Here is an 18,157-nt window from a genome sequence, read left to right as displayed (position 1 = left end):
TCAGTAGAAAAATATTCTGTTCCTCTTTACCTGATGAAAGTCTGACTGCTTTTATCCACTGACATTCTTAGTCTGTATATTCACTTCTGCTTGAAATTGTCTCATGGAGGTTAGATATGGCATGTTTTTCTTTTACAGCTATAATGGATTTCCTGTGCTGAAACTAGACTTGTTTGACCGACCTGAGGGTTTCCTGACTACACCAAATAACAAGCTTTCTTCGAAAGCCAGTAGTCCCAACAGCCCATCCCCAATGTTCAGGAGAACAAAACAGGTACTTTGAAATACTTATATTTCAGGTTGGACCTCAATAATCTGGACTTGAGTGGTCCAGCGTCCCCATGGATGCTGCTTGGCTGAAGCACTCATGGAGAAAACTAGCCCCACAGTCAGCAACTCCTTGCCCACCCTCCCAGAGCTTCCAGAGCACTGCACATAGCTCATTTGCGACACTAAAAATCAAGCAGAGATAGGGGATGCTTGGGAGAAGATGCAGAGTGGCCATGGAGCTCCACAGCTGCGGGCCAGGAGTGCAGACTCATGGGCAAGGCTGGGAGTGCAGCCCACTGGCCATGGGGTTTGGTGTGCTCCTGTGTGGCTACACTCCTGGCCTCCAGCTACAGGGCTTCACAGCCACCTGACTCTTCTCCTGAGAAGTCCCTCTGCTGTCACTTTGGTTTGGGATCTGTCAGGTCCTAAGGGTGCTGGACCAGGGAGGTACAACCTGTACTAGAGAAGTTTTAGAAGTTTACAAGGGCCTTCTGCTTCCAAGCTTAGCAATCAATATTCTTGGTTACCCTACTTGTAGGTGCAATTAAAAATTATTTAGTCACCAAGAAACTAACTTGAAGATCCCCACTGTTGCCCAAATGCTTGTGCATGTGAGTTTAGATTCTGTTGGCCAGCCCTGGCAACTGGGAGCCCTGTATATTAAGGTGAGGCTGTTTCTCAGGTCCTTCTCATTACCAATGTCTTCAGTAGGCACTCTTTAATATATATCTCATAGAAGTGGAAGGGACCTTCAGAAAAGTCAAGTCCAGTCCCCTGCACTCACAGCAGGACCTATCACCATCCCTGAAAGATTTTTTTTTTTAAATCTATTTGCCCCAGGTCCCTTCAAGGACTGAGCTCACAACTCTGGGTTTAGCAGGCCAGTGATCTAACCACTGAGCTATCCCTCTCTGTGCTCACTATAGCTGCATCTATACTAGCCTTTCAAAAGAGCAGGCCCCACTTCAAATTAGCACATGGTGTGTCTACGTGCATCGTGTGCTCTTTCGAAGATTAAGTCTACGTTAGGCACTTCAGGAATTGAAGCTTCTCTTCCAAACAGAAAATAGGATGAGGCTTCTCTTTCAACGTCTTTTTTTCAAAAATAGATGTATTTAGACACTCTGCGTCCTGCTTTTTTGAACGACTGATGTCTGCTATGGTGGCAATCACCTGTTAGGCAGAGTCATGCTGCCGAGCCACTGCAGGGATCTATGGTATGTGCATGCAGTGGCTTTTATAGCTGCACAGACCAGGAAACCCCACTGCAAGAAGCTGAGAGTGAGCAGGCAGCAGCCATCACTTGTGGTGCCCCGCATGCCTCAGCCAGACCACCAACGGCTACTGGAACAGCATGGCCACCAGCCAGCCACGTGAGGAGCCCTAGGGCCCCCACTCCGTGTGCTCAGTGGGAGGGGCAGTGTGCGAGAGGTTGGGGGGAGTGTGCGGGAGACCCGCTGGGAGTGGCTGGGTTGGTGCTCACTGGGACCCCTAGTCAAAGTACTGGCGCAGGGCCTCCCAGATGCAGATCACGTTCTGGTGGGCCTGGCACTAGGGGCAGTGTCTGGCTGAGGGTAGCCTGTGCTGGCCTCGACCACTCACCTCTGCATGAAGGCCTCCTCTTTACTCTCCACGATATTGTGGAGTGTGCAGCAGGCGCTCACAACCTGGGGGACGATGATGATGCCCACATCCAGGCAGGCGAGGAGACAGCGCCACCGCCCCTTCAAGCAGCCAAAGGTTCACTGAACCACCTGGTGGGTGTGGTTGAAGTGGCCATTGAAGTGCTCATGGCCAGAGGTGGTTTGGCCCCTATAGGGATGCATGAGCCAAGGCTGGAGCGGGTATGTGGCGTCAGCCACCAAGCAGAGGGGGATGGTGGTGTCTCCAAGGGGGATCTCCCTCTGGGGGGTGTAGGTTCCTGCTTCCAGCTGGTGGCAGAGGCCCAGGTTCTGGAAGACTCACACATAATGGGTACAGCCAGGCCAGCCCACGTATATGTCCTGGAACCAGCCCCAGCTGTCCTCCATGGCCTGCAAGACCATGGAGTGGTAGCCCTTACTGTTTACGAATTGTCCTCCACTGTGCTCCAGGACACAGATATGATGTGGGGGGGGAACTGCTCCTGTCAGGGGCAGCAAGAGTCAGGCTGCCGCCCCTGTCAGGAGAGTGAAACTGGACTCTTGCCCAGCTAGCAACTGCCCCTTAGGGCTGGTGCACTTGCTGCCCTTTATGGAGTATAAGTGTCCCTGCTATCAGCACCTTCCATTTCCATGGATGAGAAACAGTTGTGTTCCAGGCACATCCCATTGTCCTGGCACAATCAAATCCTTACCCTGCTTTAAATTATGAAAAGAGAAAGCTATGTACCAAATTTGGCAGTCCTAGCTCTTATGATTCAGGAGAAGTTCAGGAACAAACAGACTCGCAAATAGACAGACAGACTTACCAACTCTCTAAAATATCTAGTAGATGAAGTAGAGAGAACTGTTTTACATCACATTCTCAGTTATTCTTAATATTTGTGAGCAGGGGGGAAGGAGGGGATAGGATGAATCAGTTATTTGTTTATGAGAGCAGAAGGCTTCAGTGACTTAACATAAAGTCTTTGGGAAGCAAGTAGCTTTCTCGTGGGCAGCTATGAAGCCCACAGGAGCTGATTCTACATGATGTATCTCTGCTTATTTCAAATAAGAACTGAGCAGCTAGTGCTGTGCTTTCTCCTGTCTGTCCGGCCTCCAGCTCAAATTTCCACGTGTCTTGACTTATTTTGCTCAAAAAGTTGTCAAAGAACTTCACCAAGCTCTTACTTTTATGAAGAACAGAATCATTTCTTAAAAAAAATATACATATATTAAAGATACTAACTTTTTGCCTCTTTACAGGAAATAAAGTCAGCCCATAAAATAGCTAAGAGGTACTCCTCCATACCTCAGATGTGGTCCAGGTGTTTACTGCGACATTGCTATGGCCTATGGTTTATCTGCCTTCCAGCATATGTGAAAGTGTGCCATTCAAAAGTCAGGGCTTTAAGAACTGCATACGACGTGCTGCAAAAAATGCATACCAAAAAGATAGATACACCTGATGAGGTAAAAAAATGAATCCTGGAGGTTTTGTTTTGAAATTTGTATAAATCCTGTAATAAAATGAAACATTAAAAATGCTTGTTTCCAGGTATGTTACCGGGTGCTTATGCAGCTATGCGGGCAGTATGGACAGCCTGTGCTTGCTGTGAGAGTCCTTTTTGAAATGAAAAAAGCTGGTGTTTTCCCTAGTGCCATTACATATGGCTACTACAATAAGGTGGGTGTTTTGGGGGAGCAGAGGAGGGAGGCTGATGTATTCATATTGTTGTACATAATTAAATAGCAAGCAAAAATTACTGAAAGAATAATTTTACAGAAATAACTTAGAGAATTGTTTTGTATTTTTTTATGTTTTAAGATTTACATTATTAATGCATCATGTTTCTTGCCAGTTGCATTTAAGTCAAATAACCACTTTTTGAATATCATTGCTTTTAAAAATCTTAAATAAATCTAACAGAATGGAAGGACTTCTTATAATCATTTGTTCTAACTTCATTCATTGAATAGGCTGTTTTGGAAAGCACCTGGCCTTCAAGTAATAGAAGTGGCTATTTCCTATGGACAAAGATAAGAAATGTTGTATTAGGAATAGTGCAGTTTAAAAAAGCTTTAAAAAAACTGCATGCAGACGTATCACAAGCACCTCTTTCTGGTAAAGTATTCATTCATTTTTATATTAGTTTACATTGATAAACAAGTTGTATTTTAAAAGTATTTTTCTGTCAAAGGATTGAATTAAGTTTATATTATTCATTTAATAAAAACTTCATTAATGTTAATATTAAACATTTTTAAATAAAAAGAAATCCTGTTACCATGTTACAACTAAAATGACAAATGTTCTGTCTTTGCTTCATTCATGTTACTAATAGACTTCTTAATGCAGCATGCATTTTATTATGGCTATGTCCAAACTGCAGGCTTCTATGGAGAGACTGTGGGAGTGTTCTGCCAACATCCCTGTCTTCCCTGTTCCACGAGGAAGAAGGGATGTCGCAGCAGAGGGGTTTTTCCTGGCATTTGGCCCCCCGTGGGCTGGCCAAACGTTGGGAAAGCTTCTCCTAACACTGCTGTCAGCAAGAAATACGACATGCAATTTGCATATCTTTTGCCAACCGTTTTCTCGGCAATCCAGACACAGGCTTAGTGACTGACTCTTTTCAGATGGTAAGGTCAGATATTTGGCAGGCAATATCAACTTGCATGCATGCTTTTAACATGCTAACACTTACATAGCTAGTTGCTGCACCTGCACATTTTAGACAACAAGTGATAACAGTTGTACACATGGAACCCATAACTATTGCATGCATACCTTTTTGTTTGAAAAGCATGCACACAGGACTGAATGTGCGAAGTTGTACAGGCAACAGTCTGGGTTAAGGCTCCAGAATCAATCAGTCCAATAACATGCTTCTAAATTATTATCTTGAACAAATATGTGTTGATAGACTACTAGTTTTTCTCCTTTGTGACTAGTAAAATACCATCATGCTGTATTTGTAAAATGATCTGGATGCTGTTATGGAAGCATGGTTAGTTTTAGTGACATAAACATTATGGGACAGATACACTTCAGTACTCAAGAGTATCACTGCTGCTAAGTTTGGTGTGGATTTGTGTGTATAAGAGATATGTATAAAGTTATGCTAATGCATCCTTTTTGTAATTTATTTCATATATGGTGTCTTATTAACTTGGTTTGCTTTTAACTTTATACATTACATGTTAGAGGGTGATCAAACTGTTAAATTGATCCTGAGTATCTGGATTCTGTTAAATGTAAAATGTGTTTAGTTTAAGTATTGAAGAGTCATTCATTAAAGTGATTATATTTAACAGTTCTTCACCTTAACTCTTCAAAATGCATGAATCATTAGTTACTGCCTACAATTCTTAAGTAAAGAACAAAAACACTGCAAGTAGCATGTTGTGTTAGAAATCTCTGGCTCTTAGATAATGTTTCAGGAATTATAAATAAAAGTGCACATTTAGGTGAAAAGATTTGTTTTTAATAACTAGTTTTTCATTGTGACTCATACATTTTGTACCTGGCATCCCTTTTCGTAAGTAAGAGAGGCAAAGTGGGTGAGGTAATATCTTTGATTAGACTAACTACTGTTAACAAAAGACAGGCATTTGATCTACACCAAGAGTAGAAAAACTGTGAAATGCAGTAACAAAGAGGAAGCCGTGCTAGTCTATACGCTATCAAAACAAAAAGCAGTCAAGTAGCACTTTAAAGACTAGCAAAATGGTTTATTAGGTGAGCTTTCGTGGGACAGACCCACTTCTTCAGACCATAGGCAGACCAGAACAGACTCAATATTTAAGGCACAGAGAACCAAAAACAGTAAGCAAGGAGGACAAATCAGAAAAACGATAATCAAGGTGAGCAAATCAGGGAGTGGAGGGGTGGGGGGAAAGGTCAAGAATTAGACTGAGCCAAGTATGCAGACAAGCCCCTATAAGACGTGTCTACACGTGCACGCTACTTCGAAGTAGCGGCACTAACTTCGAAATAGCACCCGTCACGGCTACACGTGTTGGGCACTATTTCGATGTTAACATCGACGTTAGGCGGCGAGACATCGAAGCCGCTAACCCCATGAGGGGATGGGAATAGCGCCCTACTTCGACGTTGAACGTCGAAGTAGGGACCATGTAGTCGTTGCGCATCCCGCAACATCGAAATTGTGGGGTCCTCCATGGCGGCCATCAGCTGTGGGGTTGAGAGACGCTGTCTCTCCAGCCCGTGCGGGGCTCTATGGTCACCGTGTGCAGCAGCCCTTAGCCCAGGGCTTCTGGCTGCTGCTGCTGCAGCGGGGGATTCATGCTGCATGCACAGGGTCTGCAACTCGTTGTCGGCTCTGTGTATCTTGTGCTGTTTAGTGCAAGTGTGTCTGGGAGGGGCCCTTTAAGGGAGCGGCTGGCTGTTGAGTCCGCCCTGTGACCCTGTCTGCAGCTGTGCCTGGCACCCTTATTTCGATGTGTGCGACTGTGGCATGTAGACGTTCCCTCTCTGCGCCTATTTCGATGTGGTGCTGCGGAACGTCGATGTTGAACATCGACGTTGCGAGCTCTGGAGGACGTGTAGACGTTATTCATCGAAATAGCCTATTTCGATGTCTCCACATCGAAATAGGCTACTTTGAAGTAGGCTTCACGTGTAGACGTAGCCATAGTGACTCAGAAAGTTCCCATCACGATTTAAACCATGTGTTAATGTGCCGAATTTGAATATAAAAGCCAGCTCAGATGTTTCTCTTTCCAAAACGGTGCGATAAGTCCTTTTCTGTAACACACATACCTTTAGGTCATTGACAGAATGCCCCATTCCATTAAAATGTTGACCAACTGGTTTGTGGATCTGGAGTGTTTTGATGTCTGTTTTGTGCCCGTTGACCCTTTGTCTAAGGGAGTTAGAAGTCTGTCCAATATACAAAGCATCTGGGCATTGTTGTGCCAACATCATGTGCCAACAATGCCCAGATGCTTTGTATATTGGACAGACTTCTAACTCCCTTAGACAAAGGGTCAACGGGCACAAAACAGACATCAAAACACTCCAGATCCACAAACCAGTTGGTCAACATTTTAATGGAATGGGGCATTCTGTCAATGACCTAAAGGTATGTGTGTTACAGAAAAGGACTTATCGCACCGTTTTGGAAAGAGAAACATCTGAGCTGGCTTTTATATTCAAATTCGGCACATTAACACATGGTTTAAATCGTGATGGGAACTTTCTGAGTCACTATAGGGGCTTGTCTGCATACTTGGCTCAGTCTAATTCTTGACCTTCCCCCCACCCCTCCACTCCCTGATTTGCTCACCTTGATTATCTTTTTCTGATTTGTCCTCCTTGCTTACTGTTTTTGGTTCTCTGTGCCTTAAATATTGAGTCTGTTCTGGTCTGGCTAAGGTCTGAAGAAGTGGGTCTGTCCCACGAAAGCTCACCTAATAAACCATTTTGCTAGTCTTTAAAGTGCTACTTGACTGCTTTTTGTTTTGTTTGTGAAATGCAGGTGTCAGTGCAAGGCAGGAACTCAGCCCCGTCCCTTCTCCCCCATGCCTCTGGGAGCTTGCTCAAAGTCATGGTGCTTGTGGATTAACAAAAGACCAGCTAATGCTACCTAAACAGTAAAGCTCTGCATCTTTATTTATTAATGAGGCTATTGTAAGTCGGACTAATAGTAACTTTAGAAAGAGTCACCAGCACTTGGACCATACATAGAAGTTAAAAGGTCAAATTTTGATACTCTGCCTCAGAAAGGTTGCTGGTCCCTGGTGAAATGTAATCTCTTGCTTATCTTATTTTCTTAACTTGTTCAGCTAGAGCTATACTAGTCATCCTGAGGTCAGTGATGCCCCTTGAGTTGCAAAGTAACTGTGTGTTCTTTCTCATGATTTTACAGGATAATTCTGATTAAAGAATTTATTTTAGAAGTATATTTTCTATTTAAAAACAGAGCAATGAGACTTTTACATGTTTCATCATTTTAAAACATATTGTAACTGTACAGTGGAATAATGTATAGGTTTATCTAATTTTTTAAACACGAGGGTGACATTTGGATTTTTGAGCACAGAGCAGCTGAACCTGTCTTCTAAGCAGGTGAACTAAAAGAGAGAGAATAGTTTTTATAAGTTTTGTTTAGCCTTTGGCTGGCTTATTTTGAACTTCATAGAAATAATTTGAATTTTTTATATATTTGGTGTTGCCAGTTTGTATTAAATTAATCTATTCTTATCCTGATAGTTTATGGCAATTTTTATGTTTTAAAGTGTTCAAATTTTTAGATGGAATTTACCTAGTAAAAGAAATCCTTGCATCATTATGGATATTTAATTTGTGCTACTACATGGTATTTCATTTTATGGGCATATAGTGTTAATTTGCTTTATTCTATCAATTGTCCTGTTACAGGAGGGGGACTTTCAGATCTTGACAGTAACATGTTATCTAAAGAAGAATTTCAGCAAGAGGAAACATCAGTTCAAGATATAAAAAAACAAAAGGAGGACAAGAAAGAGAGTGATTCCAGTTCTTGTAAGCATCTTATAAATATTGATGTCCAGTTCAATTGTGTATGTATGGTGATACCTTCATATCCATGGGGCTGCACTGTAAACTGCCTGCCTAGTCACTTCTGTAGCAAGTACAGCAAGTACAAATCCCTCTATTTGTAAACTTCATCAGTCCTAAAGTAATTGGCCTACCATTGTATAAGCCAGAAATGTTTAGGCAAATTGGTCCAAGGCTTTAGAGATACAAGGACTCAAAATACAAGTGCAATCTCACTTCTTGCATGCTTTGTAATTATTTTGTAATGTCATAATTCAAATAGGCTTACAGACTCCATCTCTACTAAGTACCTGTGACTAATTTTAAAGTAAATTTTTTTTTTATTAACAGCACTTTCAATGTATGTTCTGTACATCACGTTGGCTTGCTTTGGACAGCGCATAATGGTCTGCTACATGCTTCCGTCAGTGCCCTGTGCTGTTTAGATAGCTCACAAATAAAGGCTTCATGATTCCTAAGCAGCAAATGTCAAGTCAGAAATAAATTTCACAGGATTTCTTGCAGAGCTTGCAAGGGGCCTGTAAACAACAGAAATTTCATGTTTTGCAAAAGTTCATGTGTACTTTTATAATCTCTGTAGAGGTACCTGTCCAATTTGCAAGCTCTAGAGAATCACCCACTTATCTATAAACAAGGACATCCTACTCCTTTTTTGTGTGTCCTCCAGACGCAGAGAGGATTCCAAGGAGAGGATTTCAGAGATCCTCAGTCACAAGATGCTTTCTTATTGCCATCTTAAATCTCCTAGAAAGTGCTCAAGGCCTGAACTCAAGGACTTTCTTCCGCTGATCATTCGCAGGACCTGGGGCTGTGTAGGTCCAAAGGAAGGAAGAGGTCTTGAAATAAATTGTTCTTAACGTTGTCTTAAAGAAAAATATTAGGCTGAAATTAAGTTAAAGGGAGGGTATCAGTTATCTAACAGAAAAAAATTAAGAGAGTTGTGGTTTTAAAAACCAAAGTATTAGTCATCCAGGAAATTCTAAATTAAGATTGAATTTCAGAAGAAAAAAATATCCAAAAATGCCAGATATGAAAAAGCACAGTCAGGATGGGTCACCTGATGTCCATCTCCTACATTAGTTTTAGAAACATAATTTCCCCACTAGCTTTGCTGAAAATGTTTTGCACTTGTAGGTGCTACTCGTTGAAAATGCTCAGCTGCGTGCAAGCGCTCGTGAGTGTTTGGTTAGATGTGCAGTTGCCGCTCTGTGCATTTAATGATGATACTTCTTTTTGGAAAATTGGTTCTAAAACATACAAGGCTTGTGTATTGTACTGCAGAATTATGTATGTTCTTAAGCTTTGTGTTCAGAGGAAATGCTACATGGAATAGCTGCTCTGCTTATAGCCCTTCAGTATGGGCACAGAGTACAGCAATGGGAGTTGTTTTCCCATAGCTTTAGTTAGTCCACCTCCTCAGAAGAGGTAACAGGGTTGATGGAAGAAGTCTTCTGTCAACCCAGCAGTTTCTGGACCAGGGGTTAGTTTGACTTAACTGTAATACGCTGGGATATGGATTTTTCAGAGGCCTGTGGTGGAGCCTTAAGTGCCAGCTGTGGGAAGCTAGCCTCTCAGCCTTGCCTCTTCCACTCCAGGCCTCGTCCCTTCTGGACACAACCTCAACTGGAGCTCAGAAGCAGCCAAAATTCCCAGTTGATGGCTGACTAGCCTGTGCTGACGAGAATGCCACTGCATTTTCACTACTGTTTCTATCCTCGCTACTGAGATTAAAGCTAGTGTGGGTATGCCTATGTATACCAAGCTTGCACCTTAATTTGTGTTGTAGACATGCCTTTTTAGTGGTGGTTAAACCGTTTTAGCTCCCTTTTGACTTCATGTTGGGTTGTAGGTGCCCATCAGTTCTGAAAATCAGGGCTTAATGCTCTTACAATCAGACATATTTTGGACAAATACATTGATTACTGTCTTTATTGGAAATGTGCATTGAATTATCTGATGGCCTAGGTTAACAGGTGTTTTCCAGTTGTTGCACTATGAGGAAGTGTTGGAACATATTTGTTTTCCTTGAAATAAAATGAGTTTTCTACTATTAAGTAATGCTTAATTTAAACTAATTGGTTCCAAGTTAGATGAAACAAGTAATACTGCAGCCTTAAAATATGTGCCTGTGAGTTTAGTCAATTTCACATTAAAATATTATTGCTGTTGTAAGATCTAATGTGTGAAATATTTATTCTTTAAGAAGAACAGCTACATGCGTAGAAAATTTTATAAAATTTTATTAAGAAAAAGAGAGACTATTGGTGGTCACTAGAAAGTCTCATTTCATATTATTCATAGATATTAAGGCCAAAAGTGACCATTCTGATACCTAGCCCAGGGGTTCTCAGACTTGATAGCTCTGCAATCCCTTCTGATAACAAACATGACAAGTTTAAGCAGCTCTGCTGATGCCATTAAAATGGGGTCACAGACCATACAGCTTGAAGAACCATTGATCTAGTCTGACCTCTTTCATAATACAAGCAATAGAGTTTCTCCGAGCAGTATCATAATGTCATTCCTTGTTGCAGTCTTGAGGATTACAAATTGTATTTAAATGGCGTTTTTTCTACTGAGCTCTTCTAGAAATGTATCATTTAACAATCACTTAGCCATTCTTTAATAATGTCACAGGACATCTCAACAGAAAACATCTTTGCTTACTTTTGATATAATTGGTCAATGTCATCACATGCTATCATTCAGTTACTTAACTGATGCCATAAAATAGTTCTCTGTTTATGATGAAATTTGAAACTTGTTCTAAGAGTTACCTCAGTCCTAAGGAAGTTTTGCATGTATTCTCTTATGCACACAGTGTCTGAAGCAGAGAGTGCAAAAGGGAGTGGTGACTGTCTTCCCAAGCTAAATTATCAAAATTCAAGTAATACTTCAATTCAAGCAGCAAAAGCTACTTCTAACATAGTACGACTCAATGGTACCATTGATAATGCTGAGAGCGTAGCTGGGGAAGTCTGCACTGGTGAGTTAGTAGGTATACTTCACCTTTATTTAATGATGATCGGTATTTTTAATCAGGTTAAAACATGCATTATTTCTCATGGAGCTGCTACTCCGCTAGCTTCTAATTTTTATATGCACCACTATGGTGACAAGGAGAAAAGTATTGGCGCTAAACAATTCTCTTTTTTCTTATGTTTATTTGCACTGGTATGGGATTTTTTGTCTCTCTCCCCCCACCAACCTCCACCAGCCACCAAAGTTGCTGGCCGCTATTACAGCAGCTGACTTGTACAACATTTTACACTATCCAAGCTGTAATAGTACTGCTTTGGGTTTGGACATAGGTGTCTTTTGTGCACACATCACCTGTGTTACTGTCATGATGCATATATTTTTCATTAGTCTGAAAAGTAAAAGTGCTGTACCTGAACTCTTGTCCTGCATCATATTAGCAACTCTGCAGCCTCCGTTGCTTTTGGTCAAAAAACAATAAGGGGGAGGGATGTGGGGGTGGAGAGAGTTATGCAATGGCGTATTAAGTAAATGAAAGTCTTTTCAGAAACATCAGTGGGAGTTAGGTTCGGTCTCTCATCTGTAAGTACTTGTGTTAAGGATACAACTTTGTGAGTATTGCAGTTGGATTTCCAGAATTTTCTTTTTTTGATTTTTTTCTGTTCATGTTTTGCGTGTGCTCCCAAACACCTAAAACTCTACAAATGGCAAAACAGAAAAGCAGTCCAGTAGCACTTTAAAGACTAACCAAATAATTTATTAGGTGAGGTACCTTCGTGGAACAGACCCAGTTCTTCAGACCATAGCCATACCAGAACAGACTCAATACTTAAGGCACAGAAGTTCTCTGTGCCTGAAATATCAAGTCTGTTCTGGTATGGCTATGGTCTGAAGAAGTGGGTCTATCGCACAAAAGCTTGTCACCTAATAAATTATTTGGTTAGTCTTTAAAGTGCTATTGGACTGCTTTTTTTGTTTTGATAGTATATAGACTAGCACAGCTTTCTCTCTGTTACCGTTCTGCAAATGGCATTTTCTTCTGTCGCTCACTGTGACCTCTTGCAAGTATCAAGTTCCTTCGGGACAAAGTAGAGGTGTTTAACAACTATAATTAAATGAAGCTTCCAACTGTTTTTACAAGCCCTTAATAATGTTGGTATAATTATTTCTAACACTGTTGGTTATGGTTGAAATAGTGTGATATGTCATGTTTTCAGCTCTGTGGTTTCTAATGCAGTGACAAAACTAAGGAGTCTGCTCTGCTCTAACATTCAGACTTCTTTCTTTGGCTCTAGTTAATCTCATTAGAAAATGTGTTTTTTGCCCTCAGAAATGGTTCTGTTTGTTGACCCCAATTATCAAACCTCTTTTTAGTGAGTGACCATTTCTGTAAATTGGGAGTCTAATTTTATGAGTCTGAAATTCTTGCTACTGCTTTTAGAATATCTGTGGACTCTGTGACTTAGAGGAACTATAACTGATGCTGCTTTTTTATTATTAAAAAGCATTTTATGAGCCTCTCTTTCAGTTCAGATTTCTACCTCTTTTATGGTATATTGATACCCATAGGTTCGAGAGCAAAGTGTGTTCTGCTGGTGAGAACTCCTTCCTTTCCTACTCCTGCTAAAAGTCAGAGGGAGAGCTCTTCTTTTCTCTCCTTCGTACCATCCAAGATCAGAAGTGGTGAATATTGTAATAATCTGGAATGACCTCCTGTATAACACAGCCCATAGAACTCCACCCCACCCACCACGCAAAAAATCCTAGATCTTTCAGAAGAATATCCAGTTTGATTTAAAAAATGTGAAAGAGACTCCATTACACTCCTTCGTAAATCTTTAAGAATTCATGCCTTTTTTCCAGTCTGCATTGGCCAGGTTTCAACTTTAAGCCATTGGATTGTGTTATACATTCTCATTGCTAGATTGAAGAGCCTATGGGTTTCCTATGTAGATACTGTTAAGCCTTTGACCTTCTCTTTGTGAAGCAAAATACATTGAGGTCTGTGAGTCTATCCCTGTGACATATTTTCTGATCCTTTAATGATTCTCATTGTTCTTCTCTGATCCTTCTCAAGGAGGGCTTTAAAGTAGGTTAGTAGGTTGAAGACCTAAGTCTTGAGCTAATTGTGATACTGGGAGGAAACATGAGGAGAGTGCAACACAAGAAGACTTCTGGTTCATACTGAGAAAGTAGGGCAGTTGGCTAGTTATCTTAGGTGCCTGTACACTGAACGCAAGAAGCCAGGGAAACAGAGGAAGAAATGGAAGTGGTGGAACACTCAAGGAACTATGTGATTTCAGTATGAGAGACATGCTTGGATAACACATTATTGGAGCAGTGTCATGGATGGGTATAAATTGTTTCCGAAGGTCAGGTGGGGGAGAAAAGGTGAAGAGTTGTACTGTATGAAAGAGGGCAGTATGATTGCTCAGAGTTCCAGTATGAAACTTGAGAAAAGAATGAGTCTTTGGTTAAGATTAGAGGTGAGAACATTAAGAGTTATGCTGTGATGGCATCTGCTATAGACCATCAGACCAGGAAGCTGGGATAGATGAGGCTTTCTTTGGATGGTGAACAGAACTTTCCAGATCACAGGCCCTGGATCTCCTGGGCAACTTCAATCACTCTAACATCTAATGGAACAGCAATACAGCAGTGCACAGGTGATCCAGGAAGTTTCTGGAGAGTGTTGAGGACAACTTCCTGGTGCACGTGTTGGAGGAACCAAGAGGGTCATGCTCTTCTTTACAGGCTGCTCACAAACATGGAAGAATTGGAAGGAGAAGGAGAAGTAGATGGCATCCGGAGCAGCAGTGGCCATGTTATGATTGAATTCACGATCATGGCAAAAGGGAGAAAGGAGAGCAGCAGAATATAGTCTCATGACTTGAGAAAAGCGGATGTTGACTGCCACAGGGAGCTGATGGACAGGATTCCCTGGGAGGCTAATATAGGGGGAAAGGAGTTCAGGAGAGCTGACTGCATTTTAAAGAAGCTTTATTGAGGAAGCAGGAACAGACTATCCCATAATGCAGAAAAAGTAGCAAATATGGCAGGTGACTAGCTTGGCTGAACAAAGAAATCTTCTGTGAACTTAAACAGAAAAAGGAAGCTTACAAGAAGGGGAATTTTGGACAACAACTAAGGAGGAAGGTAAAAATGTTGCTGAAGCATGGAGGGGTGCCCAAAGTGTGCTTTGAGTTGCAGCTAGCAAGGTGTGTGAAGAGTAACAAGAAGGGTTTCTACTGGTATGTTGGCAACAACGAGGAGGTTGGAAAAGGTGTAGGTCCCCTACTGAATGGGAAAGGCAACCTAGTACAGATGATGTGGAAAATGCTGAAATTTGTTTGCCTCTGTCTTCACGGACAAGGTCAGCTCCCAAGCTGCTGCATTTGGTAGAACAACATGGGATGGAGGAGAGCAGCCCTCAGTGAAACAACAGGTTAGGGACTGTTTAGAAGATCTGGATATGTACAAATCCATGGGGCCGTATCCAAGTCTCTGTATCCAAGAGTGGCTGATGTGATTGCAGGGCCTTTGGGCATTATCTTTGAAACCATACTATGATTAGGACAGGTTCCAGATGCTTGGAAAAAAGGGAAGGAGAATCTGGGAAACTAAAGAAAGAGTCCACGAAAATTATTTGAGGGGCTGGGGCGTATGTGTTATGAAGAGAGGCTGAGGGAACTGGACTTAGTTTGCAGGAAAGGATGGAGGCAGGGTAGATAGCAACTGTCAATTGCTTGAAGGCGGGGTCTGAAAGAGATGGAATCAGGCTGTTCTTAATGGTGGCACATGGCAGAACACAGAGCAGTGGTCTCAGGTCACAGTGGTCTAGGTTGAATAGTAGGAAAAGCAATTTCACTAGCAGGGTGGTGAAGCGCTGGAATGGATTGCCAGAGGCGGTGGAAGCTCCAAACTCAGAGGTTTTTAAAGCCAAGCTTGAGGAAGCCCTGGCTGGAATGATATGATTGGTGTTGGTCCTGCTTTGAGCATGGAATTGGACTAGATGGCATTCTGAGGTCTCTTCCTACCCTAATGTCCTATGGTTCTCCATTTCATCAACATTATTTTAAACTGTGGGCACTGGAAAATAACCCAGTTTTCTAAGAGCAGTCAGGCCATTGCCAAATACAGGGGAAAAGTCCTCTCTGCTTCCCCTATTAACACATCCTAAGATCACATTAGGTCTTTTGGGCTACGAGTCACACAGCCATATGCATTTAGCTGTATTAATAATCAAGTACCACACTAGCCAATCCATGAATTTGCTTCCTTCCTCCTAGTCCCCTGACTGAGAGGGGAGGGATTGTTGTTAGAAGGGAGGCCATAGCTACACTATACCTGAAAGAGCCTTTACTGCCAAGTTGGGGAAGCCCACACAATGGCAAAAAGAAGCTGACCACCGCAAGGGTGTACCCAGTAATGTGCAGGCTTTTCCTCAATTTGTCTAGACAGCTGAGCATTTTAAGGGCTGTGCGTGTTTTCTCTGTGCAGTCAAGCCAACCCACACCTAATTGGCATGCTGTGTAATGAACTCCACAAGCTGATATTTTAACCAGTTTGCAAAATGAAGCAATTTTACATTCTAGGTTTTTTTTCCTATTTTGGACTTTCTTATTTCTTGTTATTTGTCAAAAGTAAAGTAATTCATTTCTTTTTTTCAGAAAGCCTAGCAGGGCTGCTGTTCACATCTGCCTTTGAGGATACCAATGAAGCAGAAGTTATTCCAAGCAAAACCTTGCGAAAGAGACATAAAAGTGCTGTGGAATCTGACCTAAAAGAGATGGGATGGGGAAGCAGGAGCCGTAATCTGAGTGGTGATGCCCTGATGGGGCTTGTGATCAATAGAATTAATCAGAATACGAGCCATCGAGACCTTGTTGAAAAATTGGGAGCTGATGCAAAAATATTGTCTAATGCATTTCAGAAGAGCATAAGGCCAAATAGTCTTGACATCAGGAAATCATCTTTAGGATCTAAGAGAGAGAGTCTGGAGAGGGAATCTAGTGATGAAGATGCACCTTTCTATGGCAGTTTTGCAGATAAAACAGAGTCTCCTGTTATCTTTGATTTAGAAGACTTAGATGCTGAACCTGACATAGCTAAAACAGTAAAGCTATCTAATGAAAAGTCTAAGAGGCTGCAACGTAATAGCAGCTTGCTGATAAAACCAATTGAAAAAACAGACGTGGAAACTGGATTTGATCCCCTTTCACTCCTGGTTGCTGAGACAGAGCAACAGAAAGAAGATGATGAAGACGATGCCAAAAGCATTTCAACACCATCTGCAAGGCGTGATTTAGCTGAAGAAATAGAGATGTACATGAACAATATGAGTAGCCCCTTGGCAAGCCGTGCACCGAGCATTGACTTGCAAAAAATATACGATGAGAAGAATGTTAGTAAGAAGAGTCCAACCATCACCCAGCCGTGCAGAAGATCCAGCCTTCCCCCAAACTCTCCTAGGCCAGTGAGCCTTACCAAATCCAAAAGTTACCATATAAAAAATGAAGAAAGGACAAGGGACAGGCTTTGGTCTTCTCCCACTTACAATCCAAACAGCCCAACAAGGGAACAATCGCAGGATATGGCTGGTGCATTGAGTCTCGTGTCACCACCTTCATTCAACTTAGATACACTTTTAACACCTACATTTGATGTTCTGAAAAGCAGTGTGTTTTCTGCTGGGAAAGGGGTTGCAGAGAAAGCTAGCAAGTGGTATACAAAGTTTACTACATATGCTGCATCCTCAAAGGTAAACTTTCACAATTCCTTTGAAATTTTTCTAATAAAGGTTTCTATGAAGAAAGGACTTAACTTGGTAGAGCGGAAACACTGAGCCTTGTGTAGCAAAAAAGGCTAGCTGGCAGATGAGCATCAAGGCAGAGTATATGCACCACATCAGATTTGGGACCTACTAAATTCACAGTGCATTTTAGTCAATTTCACTGTCATAGGATTTTTTGAATCTTAATTTTTTTATTTCAGCTATTTAAATCTGAAGTTTCACACTGTTGTAATTGTAGTGATTCTGACCCAAAAAGGAGTGGTGTGGGTTGGAAAGTTTTTTGTAATGAGGTTTGTGATACTGTTACCCTTACTTCTGCGCTGCTGCTCTCTGACCACACAGCTGTGAAGGCAGTGCAGATGTATGGGTGGCAATACTGCAATGTCCCTGCAATTTCCTTTTGAGTAAGGATCCTGAATTCAAGAAACACTGGTCTCCCCCATGAAATCTCTTTCCTATAAGGTAAAAGTGTACAAAACACCAGATTTCATGTGAGGAGACCAGGTTTCACAGTCTGCTTTTTTGTGGCCGTGAATTTGGTAGGGCCCTATCCATGAATGATGAAATGGGATTTGCCAGAACCTGATTGACTGTGATGGATCAGACCATTATTCAATTATATGCGGTGATTGACATTTTTAAAGCAATTGAAGGTTCCAGAAATTCTGACAAAGTCAATAAAAGCTGCGGAGTCAGTGTGTATTCAAGTAACTGTAGTATTAGCACTACTAATTTCTCATTTCCTGTTCAAGAAGTGTCTGGGGTGCGATTAAGATTGCATGCTGCATCCTGGAAAGGGAGCAAATTGGATAACTCTTGTCAATTAAAACAAAATATTGATGGGTTTGGAAAGGCACCTGATTCATTCAGGTGCCAAAAAGATGGTGTCTTTAAGGGAGTTGCTTTGCATATGAGGGGGACTATAATGTGAAG

General features: G+C 41.7%; 1 protein-coding gene across 5 annotated transcripts in view; it reads left to right on the top strand.

Annotated features, from left to right (window-relative positions):
* DENND4A (DENN domain containing 4A) overlaps positions 1–18,157 on the top strand; it is a 140,566-nt gene that overhangs the window by 104,553 nt on the left and 17,856 nt on the right. For all 5 annotated transcript variants that reach the window (XM_075006407.1, XM_075006409.1, XM_075006408.1 and 2 more), the window contains 7 exons: positions 139–274; positions 3,156–3,362; positions 3,448–3,576; positions 3,870–4,014; positions 8,293–8,415; positions 11,273–11,437; positions 16,101–17,191. In XM_075006407.1, coding sequence (XP_074862508.1) covers positions 139–274; positions 3,156–3,362; positions 3,448–3,576; positions 3,870–4,014; positions 8,293–8,415; positions 11,273–11,437; positions 16,101–17,191 — 1,996 coding nt within the window. The remainder of the gene's footprint in view (positions 1–138; positions 275–3,155; positions 3,363–3,447; positions 3,577–3,869; positions 4,015–8,292; positions 8,416–11,272; positions 11,438–16,100; positions 17,192–18,157) is intronic.

The sequence above is a fragment of the Carettochelys insculpta genome, chromosome 12 (genome assembly GCF_033958435.1).
Source record: "Carettochelys insculpta isolate YL-2023 chromosome 12, ASM3395843v1, whole genome shotgun sequence".
Taxonomy (NCBI): Eukaryota; Metazoa; Chordata; order Testudines; family Carettochelyidae; genus Carettochelys; species Carettochelys insculpta.
Note: the sequence above shows the minus strand (reverse complement) of the source record. Positions and strands in the feature narration are given on the sequence as shown.